The 22,326-nt window shown below is 48.7% G+C and overlaps 1 protein-coding gene across 1 annotated transcript in view; it reads left to right on the forward strand.

Moving 5' to 3' along the window:
• The window catches only part of ITIH5 (inter-alpha-trypsin inhibitor heavy chain 5), a 72,844-nt gene that overhangs the window by 45,082 nt on the left and 5,436 nt on the right, over window positions 1-22,326 (forward strand). Inside the window, exons 8-11 of the mRNA XM_046013804.1 lie at window positions 13,015-13,183; window positions 15,816-16,125; window positions 18,611-19,119; window positions 20,675-20,728. Coding sequence (XP_045869760.1) covers window positions 13,015-13,183; window positions 15,816-16,125; window positions 18,611-19,119; window positions 20,675-20,728 — 1,042 coding nt within the window. The remainder of the gene's footprint in view (window positions 1-13,014; window positions 13,184-15,815; window positions 16,126-18,610; window positions 19,120-20,674; window positions 20,729-22,326) is intronic.

The raw sequence follows: 22,326 nt of genomic DNA on the forward strand, positions 1-22,326 counted from the left end.
GTCAATTAATAGTAATCTTATATAAGAAATGGGCAAAGAATATGAAATAATTTACAAAAAGGAAATAAGATTCAATAAGATTATGAAAGAGTCAAATATACCAGTGACTAAAAAATGCAAATTAAAAAATACTATTTAAGCCTCTGCATTCGGCTCAGGTCATGGTCTCAGGGTCCTGGGATTGAGCCCCATATCAGGCTTTCTGCTCAGCAGAGAGTCAGCTTCCCTTCCTCCTCTCTCTCTGCCTGCCTTTGCCTTCTTGTGATCTTTCTCTCTGTCAAATAAGTAAATAAAATCTTTTTAAAAATGCTATTTACATCTTCATATTGTCAAACTTCAAATAATGCAAATTACTTATAATGACAGCTTCTGTAGTATGCACTTGTAGAATTCAACGAAATTATATTTAAATTATTTCCCAGTAAATATTAAGAAACACCCAAAAGGGGAAAATTCATGGTCCGTTCTGCACCTTCACACAAAGGTCATTAAATCACCCAAAGGCTGCAGCAGCTCGAGTGACTCATATTTTCAGCCGCCTGAGTCACATCAGGCCTTAACTTCAAACCCAATCCGCTCTAGGGCCCAGGATCTTCTACGGGGGGAGAACCATCAGGAATCTTCTTACTAAACCCCTGCATTTCGGGAGGGTTTCCATGCATGGTGCAAGAGCAGTGGAGCGAAAGACGTCACCCCGGTTGTTCTTCTCCCCTCCTCCCTCATTCCTGGTATGAAAATGCCATTACTGGGCACTAGAAGTCTGGCTCTCACTCTGCTGGCTTCTAAGCGACAGCCTGGCCTCTTTCCCAGAGAACCACCCTGGACCGGCCAAACACATGTCAGAAGCCTCTAGGCAATTTCTAAAGCCTGTTGCTGCCTTGCCTTGGAGTGTTTGGAAAACCGCTGCCTGTTTTAGCAGCTCTCAACTGCCCCGAGGCCAGGGCACCAAGTGAAAAGCTTGGTTAGCACGGAGCCTTGTACGCAGTGTTGTGCCCACTGGTGAAGAGGAAGATGGCTCCGGAGCACGGAGCTTTCGCGATGTGTGCACAGGCTTGGCAACATCGGACATTTGTCACAGGTCCCCTCAGGTCCTATGAAGAATCATTCACTGTCTCCCTGGGGGTTCTTGGCTCCCCTCTTCATCGATGGGTCCGAAGTACTTCACTCGGCTCATCACAGTGAGGGGCACAGAGTTGGTGTTGAGTAATCTGAACAACTGATTTGTAAAGACTTGTAAGATCCTTAGAATGCCTTCTCCCAAAAGGGTATGTCAGTACCTGGGCACTTTCTAGTCCCAGCAGGACTGAGAGCCTGGAACCCAGGGCTCTACAGAGCCTCCCGCCTGTTCCTGGCACATGACTTGGCTCTGTCTTCTATTCCACGTGCCTTTGTTGGTGACTCTGTTGAGCGAGAGGCCTCATGCTAGATCAGGCAAGATTTCTGCCTCCTGATTTCAGCTTGGAAAACCTCTCAGTGGGAGGAGGAGCTGAGAAGAGCCACAGAAGATGTGATCAACGTAGTCCTTTGATTCTTGATTAGTTTCATACTTAAAGCCTTGGAACTGGCAAATACATATCCTCGGGAACAGTTAGGAGAAAATACATTTATGTATTTTCAAAATACATAATACATTACAAAATACAATACATTTATGTTTGTAAAATACATTTTTCCTTGCCCAAGGTTTACATGTTCTTCTCTTCCCTTTCCCTAATCTATGTAACTAGATCTACTTCTGCCTTCATATTAAGGAACTTGGCTGACGGACTCTTTCTGGCAACCAAGCAGAGGCTAATGAGTCATTTACCAGATGTCTTTCATGGTAGAACTTTCTACAGATTCGTTCCCATCATCTGTGCCATTCTGGGCCAATCCTAGATTCCCATGGAACTTTTGGAAGTCTGTCGTCTTTTCTCCATTGAATTTAGTCATGCGTTTTGGAGAGTAGAGAACAAACAGGCTGTTTCTTATCTGTCATTGCCAGATTAAAACGAGGGGAAATGTGAACATTGCTTGTGCGTCATCCATTGGCTTACTTCATGCTCTAGGTCATCAGTTTCATCTTCACATCCAAAATTCAGCTTCCTCCAGCCATTTGGGCATTTTATGTGCAACCCTATAGGCAAATAGCCTATCTGTAAGCTCCATAGATTTGGGAAGCATTATGGTTTTGATCATTAGAGCACATTCCCAGTGCCCAGCATAGTGCCCAACACAGAGTAGGTAATGATTTTTGCTGAAATACACACCAGCACCTAAACATTAAATGTGGCACACACTTTGGAGTCACAGTAAGTACCATGGAGTGGCCAGTACGTACCAAGCACTGGAAGCATTTTATGTACTTGTTCATCGACTCTTTCGGCAATCCAGTGAAATAGACAATGCTACCCCTTTTTATAAATGAGAAGGTGAGGGGCAGAGATGTGACATCACCCTGCTGAAATGCTCTAAGTATTTACTTATGCTGTAAGTAGAAAAGCTCAGCATTGAGCCCAGTATCCCCCAGCTCTTCCCTTTACCATTCTTTATTGGACCGACAGATGTAGATCCTACAATCAGACCACTCTCAAGGACAGGCTCTACCTTCAAGTGACATGATGGGGGTGAGTGCACACAGATGTCAGCTGCCCTGAGAGGCTAAGAGGCTTCAGCCACCAGCGGGTGTCCTTCCTGAAGGGAGCTATTCTGCTCTGACGCATAGAATTAACCATCAGAGATTTATTATTTAACTGTGAGCACATGGACGGGGAGGCAGACTTCTTTCCTTTTATGAGCTGGGTTGGACAGCCTGAGTGCTGGCATGGAGACAGCAGAGGTGGGGAGAGAAGGACGACATTGGTGACTGCGAGGTCCAGTGATGTCGTGACCTTCATCCCAGCTGACCTTTTCAAGAACTTGTGGGTCTGCCACAGTTTGAAAGGGAAGCTGTTGGGAAAACATCGGGTTGCTTTATGTGGTGGGGATCAAAGGAAGGGCAGCCTGAGGGTCACTGAATGGCCAGGAAGACTGCCAGATAAGGCCAGCAGAACCCAGAGGGGGTCAGGGGAGTAGTGACCTGGTTAGAGGAGACAGCTCCCTGAAAAGTGAAGGAACTCAGGAAAGAAAGATGGAGGAAGGCCAAATGAGGTCATGTCTTGGAAATTTGGAGGATGTCAGAAGTAGGCTCTATATGGCTCTTGAATGAATAAAAATGGATGATGGGAGATTGAGATACTCCTGCTTACCTTTACAGGCTATAAGCCTTGTTGTAAACATCTGAAAGCATGGCTTCAGTTAATTAAAAAAAAATGTCTAGCTCCCCCTTTTCTAGTTTTCTAGAACAAAGGTCAAGAAACCTTTTCGTTGGGGACAGACAAGATGGTCTCTGTCCTACTTGTCAATTGTGCCACATGGCGCAGAGGCAGCCACAGTCCATCTACACAGAAGCTGTGTTTATGGAACAACAGGCAGCAGGCTGGATTTGTTCCCCAGGCCATCGTCCGCTGACCCTGGTCGGCAGGGGTGACTAATAGGCAGACTAGAGATCATTTCAGTTAGTAGTATTCATTCTCACCTGCTGGGCTGCTCTGTTCCAGACATGGCCACCAGCAGTTGCGTGGGTCAGAAGTACATTGCAAAACAAAGATCTGGGGCTTCGGGCAGGGGACAGAAGGCAATGGGGAAAATGTGATTTTTGACTCTGACTCAGAATATGAGGAAACAAATGACGGACAGAGGGCACAGTATTCTTTCCCCCAGGTCACCACTGAAACCTTGGATTTTTTGTTTCAAAAAGATTCTCCCCTCCACAATGATGGTATAATTATAAGTCGGAGGACCCCATTTAAGAAACTTTTTGTTTGGGCAGTGAGGATTTACCCAGACAAGGCCACATTTAAGAAGTTCTGCGGCTCCCTGAATGAAGGCACCACGTGGTGGCTCTCCTACAAGGAAAAAGTGAACAAACTAGAGGTCTGAGTTCTCCTGCACAATCTACTCAGGTGGTCAGCCTCCTAGTCAGCATCTGACAGCACGGTCTTGGTGTCTGAGAAGCCTGCCTTCTCCTTTCTGGCATCCTAACTTTGTACTTAAGACTCTCCGGTCAGGTCAGCAGACTTTCTCCATAAAGGGCTGGGGAGGGCCCAAGAGGAAACTTGCTGCAAGTAACAAGGAGATCAATTCTGTTAATGCAAGTGGACTGAATGAGATAAGAAATATGGGGGGTCTTATCAGGGATTGCCTGCCCCCCGCTGGCTGGGGAACCAGCAGCTGGGTGGAATTCTTCAGCACTGCCCTGCCCCATAGCACAGCTGCCCCCTCCCTCCTGCGGGACTCCCGACTCTGCCTCCTGATCCCACCTTGGCTTTGGCTCCAGACTCCAGATTCTCAAGGAATGAGACAAATATTGATCAGTGGGAGAGGCACTAGATATAGGGGATACAAAGATAAATATGACAGAACCTTTTCTCTTGAGGGGTCCAGAGGAGAAGCAAAGTCATGTGACAGTTGTTTGCAGAGCACTCCCTGTGGTCGAGATGTGTGTATGGTCTGGTCATGGCACAGAGCGGGAGCCAATCAGTTCTTTGTAGGTGTGGGAAGGGGATCATGGACTTCTCAGAGCCAGGGTGTAGTTGAGTCTTCAAGGTCTTTAGAAGTTAGTCAAGTTGGTGGGTTGGGAAAGGATAGAGGAGCCAAACAGAGGGAGACGGATAGCATGAGCAAAGCATGGAAGCAAAAGAAAACGTTTGTACCAGCAAAGCCTATTTAAGTCACTCTAATTAAGGGCCTTAGAAAAAATAAGATGAAAACAGGGAGGCAAAGCATTAAGAGATTCCTAGCTATAGGAAACAAACAGGGTTGCTGGAGGGGAGGTAGGTGGGGTGCTGGACATTATGGAGGGCACGAGATGGAATGAGCACTGGGTGTTCTGTGCAAGTGATGAGTCACTGACCTCTACCTCTGAAAATAATACACTATATGTTAATTAAATTGAATTTAAATTTAAAAAAATTTTTAAAAAGGACATTAGCATTTTGCTGGAGAAGAGAAATATGGAACAATCACATGTTCATCAACCAACATGTCACATAGACAGTAGAAAGAATTTTAGGGACGATAAAGAACTTGAGGTACTCAACAAAAGATTAATGACAGAGAGGACATAGGAACTAGTCCTTGAAGATGGGACCCAGTTTTCTTTTCTTTTCTTTTTTAAGATTTTATTTTTTTATTTGAAAGAGAGAGCATGATGGCGGGTGAGGGGGAGGGAGAAAGGGAGGAGCAGACTTCCTGCTGAGCAGGGAGCCCAATGCAGGGCTTGATCCCAGGACCTCAGGATCATGACCTGAACCAAAGGCAGATGCTTAACCAACTGAGGCACCCAGGCACCCTAGGACAGTTTTCTTGACAGAAAAGGAGGGAGTGAATTCTTGGTTGAGGAAAAACCTGAAAAAAGTCATGAAGCAGGAGTGAATATGCCATTGCTGGAAAGTGGGCCCTTGAGCCTGAGAACCTTGCATAAAGCTGCTTCCTTTGAAGGACAGCACCACGGGCGGAACAGTGGGCAGAGAAAAACTCCTGCCTTCTCTGCTCCTGACATAACTCTCCAGAATCAGTCCCCTTCTACAAATAGGGTTGAGTGTTACCAAAAGTCAGAAGAAAAAGTAACCAGCCCTAAAGAATGAAATTCACCTAATTTTAGAATCTCTTCCCTCCTGCTACCAGAATCTCACTTTCCAGTCTCGCGGTGTCTTAATTTAAGAGTATGAGACGATGAAGGAGACACAGGGATGTCTTTGCTCTCCCTGCCTGGTGAGGGATGACTCCGCTTCCTCTACATAGTTTCTTGTGGATGCTGTCCACATGTGTGGATACGCCATGTTTACTTGTTAGCTGTTCCACTGTTTTGTACTGGGCATTGCTTTTTCTCAGCCTCCCCGATCTCTCTCTCATGTTCTTAATATTTGTCAAGGCACATCCCCGGAGATTTATAGCAAGTGGCATAGGGTGGACCCAAGCCAGGGAAACAGGAATCATGAGAACTCACACATTGGGGAAGGTTGAATGAGTCAAAGGGCAAAGAGTCAGTCAGATACGAGAAAAAAAAAAAGTATATATGTATATGTATATATATGTATATATATATATGTATATGTGTATGTATATGTATATATATATATATGTATATGTGTATGTATATGTGTATATATATATATATGTATATGTGTATATATATGTATGTATGTGTAGAATGAAACAGGCAGGGCTTCAGAATCCAGACACGCTGTTGGACAATATAAAGTTAACAATTTAGACCAGACGGAGGGGAGAGAGGACCCGGTCAGGTCGGTCAGTAGGTGTGTCAGAACACGGATGAAGGACACCGGTTACAAAGGAGCTGTGTGAACACGGCTGAAAAGGTCTTGGTCAGCATCCCCTTATTCACTTCCTGTTAGAACCGGAAGCCGCCCCTGCGGATGGCCGCCGGGAGCCTGCGCATAGAAGAGGTAGCGCCGCGTCCTTGGCCAGGGTGAGAAGTGTGGGATCAACACTGAGAGAAAATCCCGAGGAGTATCAACCTTCCTTAAGAAGAGAAGTGAAAAAAATAACGTTTGAGCCTTGAGTTGTTTACACATAAAGCATGAAAGATGGGTGTGCTTAATCTCCGAAGAATCAAAGATGTTAATGTTATTGGCAGAGAGCCTTTTAGAAAAATGCACAAATGACATTATTAGGCAAATGTTTCATACATTTGTCAAAAAAAGCCAAAACATTAGGTAATGAATCTTAACATTAGCCAGAGCATTAACATGAGTTTGCTTCTCAAGTGAGATTAATGTTATTTTCAAACACAAAGACTCGTGAAATGTTATGTTTATATTGCAAAGGACGTTTTAATATCTGAACCTAGTCAGACCTTTTTGCTGCTGCTGTTGTTCTTAAGGCTGAATTTAGCCACAATTTAGTATTTAACAGTTATTTTCTTTCAGATCCAGTCCTGATTTAACACCTATATTTGAGCTAAGAAATTGCTTTTCTCTATGAAGTATCCACCACTTTACATTTTTATACGGATTGCGTAAGCACATAAGTAATTAGGTATCAGAACAGACTCATAGGATAGCCTAGCACAGTACTGTGCTGAAAAAGCATTTGAAATTAGAATTCAAACAATCAAGGAAATTACAGCATAAAATCATAACAGTTTTAAATACAGGAACCTCACAATTTTGCTTAATTTTAATATTCCCTTCATAATACTATGAGCATTAAAATGTAGAGACCAAAGAAATAGTGTTTTCTACGTTTACCTGTTGAAATTTCAAGTTACTATTTAGCATCTACTACACTTGGAAAGCGTTAGAAGATGTGATAACTTCTAGTCCGAATTTTCCATTTATATGGAAAACCTCCTAGTTTCTACTCTTTTTGTAGGAGAACATTGGCCAGTAGAAAAAGGGTTTTAGTTTTTTTTTCAACAAGATGCCTCAAATCTGACCGAGACACTTTTTTTTTTTTTGATATTTTGTTTCTTATTTTATAGTTTGGAATTTTTATTTTTAGTGTAAATTATATAATGAGGCTGGTTTTAGGGACTATGTGCAGCAGAGGCAACAAGAGGCATTGTTGATCACTGATTTCCTTTGTGACTTCACAGAACCTCCTCAGGTGTCCTTATGCTGTAATCAGTGGAGTAATATAATTTTTTAATGTTTCGGTTTGCTTTCTGAAACCAATCTGTAGCTAGGTTGTTTATTTGTTTTTTTAAGTGAAACAATGATATAGGCATGAATATATTATAGAGAAATAGTCTTTCTCACTCAGTGTATTGCCTTTCTCCTAAAGTTAGGATTTTAAAAAAAAATGATGATTTAGGGTCAGTCACAGGAAGATTTCAGAAACCTTTCCTTTGAATCAGGGAAAGACTTGTAGTATGTAGATATAAGGTTCTCTTGCCTCTTAGGGATTTTCTGTGATCTTGAAATACTGTGGCCTTAAAATACTCACCCCCAAAGCATAACTGGTACCCGTGGACCGCAGCTTCTACTGGCAACTGTGGCAGCTATGGTCTTGACCATGACCCTGACTCCAGGGAGACTTGGGATAGCGCCATGCGTGGAAGCCTGTGGGGTGTGCAGGCAAATGCTGGGGTGGCTGGAGTGTCAGGGCTCCTGCTGCGGGCTTAGGCCCTTAAGGTTGCAGGGATCTGATGCTGCCAACTTTCATGGAGTCCCAGACTCTCTCTCTCTCTCTCCCTCTTTTTTTTTTTTTTTTGAGAGAGAGAAGGGTAGAGGGCAGAGGGAGAGGGATAGACTCCCAAGCAGATTCCCTGCTGAGCGTGGACCCTGACACGGGGCTCGATCCCACAACCCCGAGATTACGAACTTAGCTGAAACCAAGAGTCAGATGCTTAACTCACTGAGCCGCACAGGTGCCCCTGAGTCACAGACTTTTTTATTTGTGTCTGTCCCTTTGTATAGAATGACTACAAGGGCACATTGCTCCCCAGACAGCAAGGGCTTCCCCCTGCGGGCTAACAGGAGGACAGTATAAATATTCTTTCCCCTTCCCCCATTACCTGTACCCACCTAGGGAAGGGTGAAGGCTGACCGTAGGCAGAGTTTATAGTGGACATAGTCCATTTCTGGGTGTGCTTCTCAGAAACTTAGGGCTATTTTCATGATGTACATGTGTTGAACACAATTCTTGTTTGTGGCCCAGCTCAGACGTGAGAAGGGCTTAAGTTTCTTTGTGGGATTTTTTAAAGAGCTGTTTATCATGGGCACTTTTTCTCTTGGGTTCATTCAAAGGGACCATGTGAGAAAATGAAAGGGAAAGTGTGCACTTGGAGAACATTTTAGACTGTGGCAAGTGATAGTGCTGCTTAGGAGAACAGCACGGCTATTCTGCTGAGAACACAGAATGGCTAATATCCACTACCCTTGAACTTGAATTTCATCTATGATGTCATGGCTCCCCTTGTGTGATGCCCAGGAATCCAGACTTTGTGGTACAAAGGGCCTTTTGTGTCAGAGTTATTTCCTATGAGTGTGGTTTCGTTCAGATACAGAAATGTTTGGGAAAAGCTGCGTCATCGGGAACCCTGATGAAGGTGGTCCCCAGGGCTGCCAGGCAGCTGGGTCGGTCATGGGTTCCACTGACATTTCACTCTGAGGGTCTTTTTATGCAACGCTTCCCTCTTTGTGAAGTGTTGAATGGTAGTTCACGACCTGGGTTAGCAAAGCGGAATATTCACCCCCTTGAGGGCTGTGCCAAGAGCCTGCAGCTGGGAGGGTTCCGTTTTGTAGGGAAGGCGGAGAGGACATTTCCATCCCTTGCCCTAGTTTAATGCAGGGACCCAAAGTGCACGGCCAGAACTGCCTCCTGGACACTCTCCTCCCTGGTCGTGGCACTACCAAGGGGGCGTCATGCGTTAGCTGCAGGGACCCCGCTCTGCCCTTTCAACGGACACATCAGAGGACACAATCAGAGGACACCATATACGTCTCTTTCTTGAAGATCCACTACAATACGGGGACCATAGCCAACCACACTGAATGAATGCAGAATCTGAAACAGAGTTTATTTGTAGTTACTTATATCTACCTTGTTCCTGAAGGTACTTCAACTGAAGGACAGAGATGAAAAGATTTACTTAGGAATAACCCCATGGCAGAGCTGGAATGAACTTCTAAGGCATTGTTTTCAAAGGACATGCTTCCTCCTTCTAACCTAAGGAGAGTACACATGAGAAGAGGAATTCGTCACCATAAAATAGTTTCAAGAGGGAACAGGTCCCTTTCTTGGCTGTTCTAGATAGGTAGGACTAAAAGGCATCTTTAATGACCGGGCAGGCCAAGGGCTTCCTCACGACCTGAACTGTAAGAAATACGTCCTTTTGTGTTACCAGTTGTATCTGTGTACCTGTCATCTTTCTTCAGTCCACACACCATCTGGAAGGTTCCTGTCCATATGCAGGCTGGTATCTGCGGATTACACTCTCTGATCAGTAGGAAGCTTGTGGGTGCCCGTGTCTGTGGACTGCGCCTCCAGGAACTGCTCCCCACCCGCGGAGGAGATGCGTGGCTCTGGAGCTGGCCAGTCTCTAAGAATGCTCCTCCTCCGCCACGGCCCCCTGTGCTCCTTCCTTCCTTCTCTCCCTCTGCACAGGGCATGGTTTTCCTGCCTCTTCCCAATCGCCCTTTCCCCCCAAGACTCCCTGATTCCTCCCCAGCAGGCGGACCACCCGATAGTTGGACACCATACCCCGAAGAAAGCCCCAAGAAAGCCCCGTTCTTGTCCCCGAGAATAAACATGAACAGGGGTGACACGCGGGAGGTGCTCCGGTGACCTGGAGGCTGAGGGTGGCTTGGCAATGCCAGGCATCCAGCCACACTCACTAATCACACCCACCCACCAGTGGTATTCATCTGCCCAGAAACTCTATGCCAAGTATACAATCGTATGTTGTAGATGCCTATTTTAAAAGGTCTCCAGGGAGGACATTTGCACGTGTCTGGTGGTCGCCCGGTAGCAAGTTAATTTCAGGGCAGCCTCACCCCAGGGCGCGTGTCTTGGAGTTACCTGTCTCAAGCGGGCAGGTCCTTCCTAGTGTACAAGGGCAGTTAGTGAAGCTTTGGGGGTGGGAAAGAAGGCTAAGGAACATTGCTTGCTGGGACATCCAGGGTCCTTCCCTTTAGATGACGTTCATTGGAGAGGGCCTGGGGGAGAACTGGTAACCATCCTCGTCTGTCCCTGTGCTTGCACTGGACGCTTCAACGGGTTTTCTCCCTTGTCATCCTCCAGGCCCTTAAGGGTTTGGACCGGCCCCTCTCCTGTGCCGCCTCTTTGCCTCCAGGGTCGTTCAGGCCTTCAGACAGGCTTGGACTGCACATTCTCTGCCTCCCCGAGCGAGTTTCCTCTGATCTTTCTGGAATGCGCTTACCCTGTTTTCTGGATTGGACTCTTGGAAAGTCTGGCAGGGTTGGTGTTCATCTTCAGCGTGTAAACATAGTGTGCAGAAACACCAGCTGAAGTCCCCTGGCATTCACTCTCCTGTCTGGACGCTCACTTTCTGCTTGCCTTTTATGCCTTCCAAGAGTGCAGGCTGCCGGCCCATCTAAGGAGAGAGTAAGAGTGCACAGGCCGTTCATGGAGGGCACTGGCTGCAGGCCACTGCGGCAGCTTCTCCCCAGGTCCCTGGGGATGAGGGCTGGGAGGCTGTCGGAAAGGTCCCGATGCAACTGAAAAGAGCCGCGCAAGCCCGCTGGCCTGCCTTCCCTCGGTGCATATGAGGATACGTGGCAGCTGTGGCCTTACAAGGTCACAAGGAACCTGTAGCTGCTGAGTTGAGGAGGAGGGTGGAGAAGCGGGAACAGACTCTTCCTAAAGCAGAATATCCATCACAGTGGGAGGAAAACAGCCACAGAGGAGTAGGCGGCCTCTCCCCGGCTCCTCCGCACACTATTGAAGGATCCCGAAGGGATGCCAGCAGCTGAGCAAACCCCAGGCTTCCCCTGGCCCGAGCCCTTGGCCGGTGGTGGCTGCCAGCTCGGTGCTCCGAGCCACGTGAGCCTTTCCAGGGGCCTACCTCAGACCTGGGCTCCTGGCAGTGCTGTCTCGGGGACGGCCGCTGCTCCCCATCGTCCTGTCCCCTCGCCCCTGCGGCCGTGCAGGCCTCCCAGAGGTCTAGGCTGTGGGGCTGGGAGTGGGGCCGGGCTCGTGTCTCCTCCGAGTGGAAGGAAGTGTGTGTGCGGAGTGAAAGTCCCACCAGCTTCCTGGCTGACAGCGTGTCAGCACTCAGCGCTCTCTGTCCACGTCTGTTTGGTGAAATTATCTGATCGCTTTCACACGACACGGTCTCGCGGTCCCTTCTGTGCTTCCTACGCAGCCTTCTCAGTATTGTCTTTCCATGGTTCTCAGGGACGGGGGCAGGTGTCTCTCTGACTTCCTCTGCGTTCGGGAAGTATTTTGCATTCCATACACCTCTCACCATCCCTCTTCTTCCCTCCATCTGTCTGTCTGTCTGTCTCTCTCATTTACTCATTCAACGCACTTGTCTTCGCTGCTTTCCAGAACGCCCTTCCTCGTCTTTCAAGCTATCCATTTCCTTTTACCCACCTATTCCCACTTCCCTGTGAAGGCCTGTGTTTTCATTCTCTTTTAAATTCTTAGGCTGTTTATTATTTGTGCCTTTAGTCTTACAATTCGTAAAGCAGGTACACATGCCTCGTTCACTGAGCTTCCGTCTACGCGCCCCCCAGCCCGAGTGTCAGGAACCCTCCCGTGCACGGGCCATATGAGGATGCGTGGGAGCTGCCGACCCAGAGCGCACAGTACAGCCAGGGACAAAGACAAAAAGCAAATCATCACGACTGGGCCATGATGCTCTTTATAACACGAGTATTTTGAGGGCCGTGCTAGCCTAGAAGGGAGAGGATCAGCACTCTTTGGAGGCGTTAGGAAATGTTTCACTGGAGGCTAGGGCACATCAGCTGGGTTTTGAAGAGTGACTGGGAGCTCGTCAGGTGACACATGGGCGTCAGGCGGAGTTAAAGAACCTTCCGTTGATGCTGCGATGGTAGAGGCCTGAGACAGCACGACTTGCAGTGGCCTGTGACAGCTCAGATGTTAAATGTCCATTCGTGGGGCACCTGGGGGGCTCAGTCGGTGAGCGTGATTATGATCCCAGGACCGCGGGATCAAGCCCTGCATCAGGCTCCCGGCTCAGCGGGGAGTCTGCTTCTCCCTCTCCCACTCCCCCTGCTTGTGTTCCCTCTCTAGCGGTCTCTCTCTCTGTCAAATAAATAAAACCTTTAAAAGTAAATAAAATCCCGTTCGTGATTATAACATGTTCGTGCCAGTGTTCTTCCGGCGAGGTGACAGAGCTCCTTGGACGTTTATCCAAGTCCCTTTACATCTCAGGCGCTGGATGTTAACCCCGGCATGGTTCCCGGCGCACAGTTTCCAGGCCAGGGGACGCGAGGACGGAGGTGATCAGCTGTGACCCGTTTAACTCCTGTGTTGCTTTAGACCAAGGATGCCCTGTTCACGATTCTCCACGACCTGCGACCCCAGGATCACTTCAGTATCATCGGATTTTCCAACCGCATCAAAGTGTGGAAGGACCATTTGGTGTCGGTGACTCCCGACAATGTGAGAGACGGCAAAGTCTACATTCACCACATGTCGCCCACCGGAGGTAAATACGAGACCTGTTTTCTTGTTGCCTTTGACATGATAGTGAGCGAGCAGCCAATTTTCTGCCAGGAGACGAGGATTTGAAAGCCGAAGCCGATCACAGGAAAGCAGATAAGGGTGAGAGCTTTCCCAGAAGCTTATGTTTCTCTGAACACCGAGTCTGGAAATTCTCGTCTTCCAGGCCCTGAACTGATGGTCAGGTTAAGTTAGGGGGAAAATACCTGATAGGTTTTGGAGCCTTTCCTGGGTTATCTCACGGATCCGAACAATGGAGCAGTTTTTGGAAGCTGCTCTTGGGTAAGGAATGAAAGCCAAAGAGATATTTCCATGTTTCGGGAGCTTGGGCGCTGGCACCTTGAGAGGAAGCGGGTGGGACAGAGCTACCGAGCCATCTGCCTCTCAGCAGGGCTGCGCCAGCGAGCGAAGCACGCCTCCCAGGCAGCCAGAGAGATGGAATGCACGGGGAGAGTCCTGGGCTCTGAGTCTTGGCACACTTGGCTTGGGTATGTTGCCCGGGGAAGAGTGTGGAGGATGGAACAGGTCCTCCAGGATGCAGGGAGAGGAGAGAACCAGAACAGGTTGTTATCCAGCCGTGCTTCCGCTCAGGACATGGGGGTCCATCTCGCTGCTCTCTCCGTCTCCAGTACAGTGGCCCCGTGTTTAGCGCTGGAGCATGTATGGAAGCTCGTCCAGGCTCCCTCCGCCCTTTCTGTAAGGGCCTTTACAGAGATGCTGTCTCCTGGGGCTGCTGTCTTGGTCAGTTCTAATTTGGTTATTGGGGAACATAGGAAAATCCAGTTCAGTTTTCTTCCTGCATTTTTCATCTTTCGTCTGTGTATTGTTTTCTCTCCACGATGAAGCTCTGATTTCCCAAATCAACTTCATTTAGAACTTGATCGTGCTTGGATGGAACTCTGACTGCCATGGCAGTTCCTACCGGTCTCCACAACAGTGTGGTCTAGGAACCGATTCACTGGGTGATGAGAGAGAGAGAAGATTGGATTTAATAATATGGGAGGAAGTGGATAGGATGGGTCCTTGAGGGAGGAAACTCTTCATATTTGTATGGCCCATGGTTCCCAGCACAGGTCCTGACGTGTATAGCTTGAGCTCGAGTATTTGTTGAATTGAATGCATTTCAACAGCACTCCTTACTATTAGTGACGTTGTGTGTGTGTGTGTGTGTGTGTGTGTGTGTTGGCAGAGGGCGTGGGGACAAAGCTTTAGGAAACTGCTGAGGTGTATTATGTTTTTTTGGAATCCACACCTTAGAAACCTTATTAGTTTCCTTAATTTTTGTCTCCGCATTTCACCACCCCAAACTCTCCAGGTGAACAGAAAGTCAGTCTGTTCGTTCCTCTCAGAGAAGCGGAACGGTAGGGCTGGCGTGTAGGTTCTGGAGCCAGAGTGTCTGGATCTGAAGCCATTGACTACAAGCCATTGACTTTGTCTGTACCCAAGTTTATGCATCTCAATTGTAGACAATAATGGGGCTGTGATGAGGATAAAATCAATTAAAATACCTGAAGGCTTCAAACAGTGGCCGGCACACGGGCAGTCCTCTTTCAGGGTGAGACGTGGCCATCTTCACCCAAGCAGTCCCTCTTGCTGGTGCATTTGGGTCCTCTGTTGACTGGAGGGGGGTGGGGGCTCTCTGCAGGGTGGCCGGGTGGCTCTGTGGGGGGTCTCCCTGTGGAGGGCGCTTCCCTGTTCTTAAGAGCTCGGGACACATCCTGGCTTTGCATAGGTGTGATCCACACCCTGCTGTGCCTCGGTGCCTGGAACTAGGAAAGCTAAGTCTGTCCCTTCCCCTGGACTTTGCCTGGCCTTAAAATAGAATAAAAGATTTGACATCACTGCCAAGTTCTTGATTAAAGGGAAAATAAAGACCTGCCTTTTTGTGCAGGCTCATACATCCAGAGGTCATGTGCATCTAGGCTGGACATTCAGAAAGGCAAGTTAATGAGCCCAAAGAAACGTTAAATACTGTTTCAGCTGTAACTTTTCCTGACATTCAAACTCAGTGTGCATCTCAGAATTATCAGTGTGTTTGCACAGACCTAGACATATATTTTTATTTTTTTAGCCAGAAATTCTGGAGAATGTGAAACAATGGAAAGAAATTACCTGGTTCACTCAGACACGGTACATTTTGTGGCTAGATAGAAACCACTCCGGACAGGGTGATGGATCGTGGTGATGGGAATACAGCTTTATAAACTTACTAAAAGAAAGGGTGTACCTAAAGTGAGTGCCTTTTCTTTCCCTCTGGGACTTGCACTCCCTCCTGATTCCTATACCTGTACCTTCCTGTGTTTGCAAAGTTATTCCCAGAAAAGGCGTAGGAACCACTGATGCAAAGGTGTCGAAGACGTCTAAGTGAAGGGATGCGTTCAGGAGAAGGCGCGCACCGTGGGATAATTCCGGACCATTCCCATTCATTTAGCAAACCCTTGCCAAGTGTCGGCTAGGCTGGTGTCACCCCGTAGGTGCAGGCGACTTCTTTCCCCACTCACGTCCTCCTGCTCGAGGACCTGCTCGAATGGTGGCGGGTGACGCACGGCCAAGCCCATGCGCCCAGGTGAAGAAGACGGGCACACGGGCTTGAGCGGGCGCCTTGTGGTGTCCCCCAGGCACAGACATCAATGGGGCCCTGCAGAGGGGCATCAAGCTGCTCAACGACTATGTGGCCCACAATGACATCGAAGACCGCAGCGTGTCCCTCATCGTCTTCCTGACGGATGGGAAACCCACCGTCGGGGAGACGCACACCCTCAAGATTCTCAACAACACCAAGGAAGCGGCCCGCGGCCAAGTCTGCATCTTCACCATTGGCATCGGGAACGACGTGGACTTCATGCTGCTGGAGAAACTGTCGCTGGAGAACTGTGGCCTCACACGGCGTGTCCTGGAGGAGGACGACGCGGACTCACAGCTCATCGGGTCCGTATGTCCGTCTTCTCCACACAGGGGGACTCAGGCTCTCAGGAGGGGGAGGAGGGTTGTGGGGTCATAACTCACTACACTGGGAGAGGTCCTAAGGGATGCTTAACCCAGGTCCATCGGGTTCCGATTCTGGGCCCTGCTTTGTGACTTTAGGCAAAGTGGAAGGCAGTCTTGCTCAGTATCGTCATCTGTAAAGTGAGGATTGTGGTCGGTCGACAGAACCGAATGAGAAAACCGGTGTGAAGTATTGGCAGGACGGCTGCTGCATGTTAGGGGGTCCGCTAACTCCTACGGTCCTAACGGTCTTCTCGACCCTTCTAGTGTATTTACTGGCATGTTGTCTAGTGTTTGCTCTGATTCCCCCTGAGGCCTACGTAGGAGAAGAGGCGCTGTCTCCATTTTGTGTCTGTCTGGGTAACACTGACCGCTGATTCTCTACTGTTTTGAGATGGAGAAGAAACTAGGTCTTAGGTTTTCTGTCTCCATTTGGAGCCTTCCCACAGCCGTCATTTGCCAAAAACAAGTATGACCTCGCTGTTGATTCGCGCTGACTCTCCGTTCCACGTGGTGAGCTTGGGTCTTCTTTACGGCAGACGCAATAGATATTTAAAAGGGAAAGTGAGGTTTGGGTAGATTCGCAGCTGTCCAGTAGCCATATTCAAGGAATATTCATTAATGATAAACCTTATTGGAGGTCTCTGAAGTGGGCAGTCAAGGTGGGTCCTTGGTATGGGGCTAGTCACCGTTCTTCCCCACTCCCACAGCGTTTTGGTCAAAGATTTCTTTTTTTCTTTTCTTTGTTTTTTAAGATTTTATTTATTTATTTGAAAGAAAGAGAGACAGCATGAGCAGGGGGAAAGGGAGAGGGAAAAGCAGACTCCCCACTGAGCAGGGAGCCCGATGTGGGACTCCATCCCAGGACCCTGGGATCATGACCTGAGCTAAAGGCAGACGCTTAGCCAACTGAGCCACCCAGGTGCCCCATGGTCAGAGATCTAAATAAAAAGATTTGCTTCCCACATTTTCAAAATTACTCAAAACTATTATTTAAAGAGGGAGAACGTAGTGCATTGTATATTAAGATTTAATAATGCTCTCAAAAACAGAAGCAGTGACTGTGAAACATACCAGCTGCCCTGTCATATTTCTAAAACCATCATTGACACCCAACGTTCTAGTGAGAATTCACAATGCACCAGGCTTTCCTGTGTCTGTTGTCTCGGGCAAGCCTCACAGAAACCCCGGGAGCAGGGTAGTCGCGTCCGAGTGAAGCTGCCACCAGATGACCCTCTCCCGTATTATCTGGACACCCTGGATTCTGCTCCAGAAAGTCGCTCACAGAGTCCTGTTCTTTCCCTTTGGTGGCTCTGCGCCCCTCAGGTGTCGTCTTTAGCTGCAGGGTTGAAATTAGGTCCCTATCATTTGTAAATTCTAGCCCCAAAGAGGGGGAAAGAAAAACCAGAGTAAGAAGCCTCTTTTTTTTTTTTTTTTTCAGGCGAGCATTGCAGAAGCTGTACATCTCACTTCTACTCCTACTCTGTCGGCGAGAATGTGGCCATATTCGGCCAGCATAGAGGCTAAGAGATGTAGTTGACAGCTGGGTGGGTAGAGCTCAGGAAAGAAGGGAAGAATGAGCAGTTGCTTCAACATTCCAGCTTTAGGAGAGGAAGAACCCGAAGTTCAGAGAGGCTACATTACATGCCCCAAGACACACAGCCAGGAAGGGGCTAAGCTGGTTTCCAAGGCCTGTGCTGTCTAGATCTTTGGAAGAGGGATTTTGATGGTCCCTTACTCAGCAAAAAGCAACCTTGGAACAACCAGGAGAAAAGCTAAAGTGAGCAAATGAGGTATTACACACAAGCCTAACCTCAGCATCAAGATGAGATTCCTCAAGGGTCATGGGCTTAAGCGCACCTGGAACATGTGTTTGATTTGAAGGAATGTGTTTTATGAGGCCCTTTGAGAAACGTGGTTATGTACGTAGGAAAGTTACCGAGAGGCCACTCAGCTGGGGATGCTTGAGTCCGTGTCATACGAAGAATAGTTCAGGAAACGGAGTGGCTGTGAGTCGGCCGGGAGGCACACAGAGATTTCAGGAGTACACGGCAGTGTCCGAGACGTTTAAATGCCGGTGTTTTTCAAGCATCTGGACATTGAGAGTAGATTAGACTCCTCATGCAGCGTTGTTCCAGAAGCAGAAGAGTTCAGTGGTGGAAACTGGAGGAAGGAAGGTGTGATCTACTCCCCGGGGCTCCCCCTTCTCGTGGGAGCCGCTGAAAGGGGGAGGGAAGCCGGTGTGTGGTAGTGAGTTCTCGGTCACCAGTGCTGTTCAAGCTGCTGCTGCGCCATCTCAATGGCGGAAGTGCTCTTCTGCACAGTGTTTGACGTGAGGGGCCTCAAGACCTTGGTCCCTGGCAGATAGGACCCGTCCTGCCGCGGCCACCGCGGGCCCTGACTCTGTCCCTCTGTCCTTCCGCCACAGGTTCTACGATGAGATCAGGACCCCCCTCCTCTCCGACATCCGCGTGGATTATCCGCCGGCCATGGTGGAGCGGGCCACCAGGACCCTGTTCCCCAACTACTTCAACGGCTCGGAGATCGTCATCGCGGGGAAGCTGGCCGACAGCAAGGCGGGTCAGCTGCACGTGGAGGTCACGGCCAGCAACAGCAAGAAGTTCGTCATCCTGAAGACGGACGTGCCCGTGGAGCCCCGGAGGGTGGGGGGCGCCGCGGGGGACCCCAACCACGTGGAGCGGCTCTGGAGCTACCTGACGGTGAAGGAGCTGCTGAGCTCCTGGCGCCACAGCCGCGACGCGCGGGAGAAGGAGCGCCTGAGGCAGCAGGCGCAGGCCCTGGCCCTGGCCTACCGCTTCCTCACCCCGCTCACCGCCTTGAACTTGCGGGGGTCAGCGCCGGCCGCCGAGATGCCAGAGGCCGCCGTGGGCCCCGAGACCGTGATGCAGAGCCTGCGGGGCGCGCCCCCGCAGCCAGGTGAGCAGGGGTGCCCCCCCCAGCCAGCCCCAGCCGCTGTCCCCTGAGGGAGGGCCACACTGCTGTGTCTGTGGGGCTGCCAGGGGCGGAGCTCTGAAGAAAGTGGGAACCGGGGCATTCCTCCCAGAAATGTCCACGGGGAAGTCAGTTTATGGGTAAATCGTCAGGGTCAGGGCTACCCCGTGGGGGGCAGTACTGAAGCTCCAGGCAAGAACAAAGCCGAGCGTTTCAGTGGCCTTCGGCCTGGGTGAGTCCCTCAGAGCTCTGCCTTGTACCTGCTGGGCCCCATGTTCCCAGAGCTGGGGAGGGGGGGGGGTAGTGGGGATTCTGGGTGTGGGAAGCGGGGTGGGGGGCATCTAGAGATGAGCCACGTCCCTGGCAAACACACAGCCCCCAAGGGGGTCCTGCCTCCTTCCCTGGCGCCCCTGCCTCCTGAAAGGGGAGAAGGTCTTCCCCTCCGACACTGGGTTCGTCTCATCCTGACCACGTACGTGAACACCGAAGTGGCGGATTCTGGACAGACTTCATCCTTTTCGTGCTCATCACGCAGAATCTGAGCAGAAATCATCTTTTCCAGTCGCGTGCTGTTTTGTTGGGGGAAATCAGTAGCCACAAGCAGAGGAAAAGTAGAGCGAAAGGCGTCCGCCCAAGCAGAGACTTATAATCTCAGTATTAACCGCTTGTGGCAAACAGCGTGTTTTTCACATTTTGACATTTTTATTAAATTCCTGCCAAGGTCATATCTCCTAAAGAAAGAAAGGAATCCTGAGCCTACAAATGCTTTCTGGTTTATTCCTCCCACTCTAAACTCTGAGCAGTCCCTGGGTGTGGTAGAGCGAGCGTAAGGGTAGAATGTAGGCATAGCTGTTTCCGCGGTGTGGCTCGGGGCAGGCGTCTCAATGTCTCTGGGCTTCTGTTTCCTGGTCTATAAAATGTGGATACTAACGATTTCTCTGAAGGGCCATTACAAGGGTTCAGTGTGTTAGAGTCTTTGCTACAAAGCTAGAGGTTTGGAAAGGTTAGATCCCTCTGCCGCGAGGGATGTAGAACGAGGCGTTTAGGTTCAGACTATAACTATATCTGGATTATAGCTGTCTTTTTAAAAATATTTTTCTATTTTTTAAATTGTGAAAAATAACATAAAATTTACCATCTTAACCATTTTTAAGTGTACAGTTCAGTATTATGAAGTATAGGTCTTTCAGAACTTTTTTCATCTTGCAAACATGAGACTCTGTACCCATTAAACAACTCTACCCCGACCCTAGATTCCGTAACTGTTCATTATGTATGACAGGTGCCTTCCCTTCCTGTACAAGCAGAAACCCTAGACCGGAAGAATACAATCTGATTTATGAAAGAGTGAAATAACCAAGTCTTCACATGGTACCCCTTCGCTTGTGTATTGTGAGGCCAAGCTCCTTCTTTAAACAGGAGATGTTTTTAAATGAGCACAACTGCATTGAAAGCTGTATTTTAGTCACCTCAAACCTCTGGTCTGTGCCTCTCATCTCATCCTCCTTAATGGTAACAGTGAGGCTTCTCCTCTTTCTAGGACCTGCTCTCCAGAAACCATACAGCCCAAGAATTAAAGTCTCCAAAACCTCAGGTAAAGAAAAGAATGTGGTTGTGTGTCACTTGAGGGCTGAGGTGTTTTCCAGATGGCGGGCCCAGAGTTCCCTGGCATTAAAATGCCCCACCTTGCCTCTTACTGTACAGACAAATATTTAACTACATTCAAATACAGGACCCACGGTCGTTCAGCAAAAGGCTGCGGCGGGAGGCAGTTGTGAGAACCAGGGCGGTCAGGAAACCATAGACACCGTGTCTGCCTCCCCAAGGAGCCTGGCAGGGCTCGCAGCAGGACAGACGGACAGCAGAGGCCCATTTGCATCATGACTGAGTTTAGAAGTTATTTTTTCAGAGACGTGATGTATACATGCTTCAGCTCACGGTGGAACGAGTATCTGCAATGCACAGTTTATTATTATTATTATTATTATTATTATTATTATTTTGTTGAGCTTTGACTTTAGAAGGGAAAGACAAATAGAAATACCATTAAATTTCCTTTGGCCAGCTTCCTGGGACGATAATAAGCATCCAGATGGAACAGCAACACAAAGGTGGGGTTTTAGTCTTGAAATGTACACGTCTTCCTTTGTAAGTCTCTTACTGCCTAGCCGCTGATGTGCTCGACGTGCCAGGAGCGTTCTGGAGATAGCCATGTGGAGAGGACGCACGCGGTCTTTGATGAGGCAAGCACAACTCTTCTGAACACGCACATGCTTTGTGGAATTCGAGGAAGCTTTCCTCTTGGATGCTGCATGGAGTAATGAGCTCCAGACGTCTCCTCCCCTTTTTGAAACAAGCAGCAGCCTTCCTGGTAAAAGGATTTGGATGATTTGAGTAGAAATGATGTGGTGTGACCACAAGAAACTCTCAAAGAACTGTCACGTAGTTACAGTCATACCTACAGGGTACCAAAACATGGACCAGGACTTTTGTCTCCTATGGGTGTCTTTTTTTGCTTTTTCCCCTCATCTACAAAAGATCAGTATCTTGTATTTTTCTATCATGGGTTGCTGGAGGAACATCCCAGAGAGATCAGCCAGCTTCTTTCCTGGGCCCTTCTGAGTCATGCTAGGAACAGGAAGGGGTTTTGTTTTTTCAGCAGTTGCACTGAGGACATTAATTTGCTTGTGACGTGAAAAGACTGACCATATCCAGGCTTGTGTACGTGCGCGTGCACGGAACAGAGAAAGGCATTCAGAAACATGCCGTGTTTGGCATAAAAATTAGAAAGAAGCTAACTCTCCAGTCTTGAGAGGGGAGAGAGTTGATGTAGACGGTCAGGAATTATTTTGTCCGTGCAGTAAGAGGCAAGGCTGTTCGTGCTGACTAGAGGGGAAAATGAGGGGAATGCACAAGCACCAGAGACTGGCCACGGGCTGTGGTCTCCTCTGTGGACAAAACTCTGAGATCATTGAGGTCCATGTGCCCCAGAGGCGGGACTTCCACGGCCATTGCCGACCATCCTCCCTAACCCCCAGTGTCTCTGAACCCCTCGTGGTCACCGCCCTCGGTCGGGTTTGCTGGTGGCCACTGTCACACAGGGACTGTGGATGTCTGACCCCGTGGTGCTCCGGTGACAGGAGAGGGAGGGTTTGCATCCACATCTCCTGCCTGGGGTGGCCGGAGGAGAGA

Source organism: Meles meles, chromosome 7, assembly GCF_922984935.1.
Source record: "Meles meles chromosome 7, mMelMel3.1 paternal haplotype, whole genome shotgun sequence".
Classification (NCBI taxonomy): domain Eukaryota; kingdom Metazoa; phylum Chordata; class Mammalia; order Carnivora; family Mustelidae; genus Meles; species Meles meles.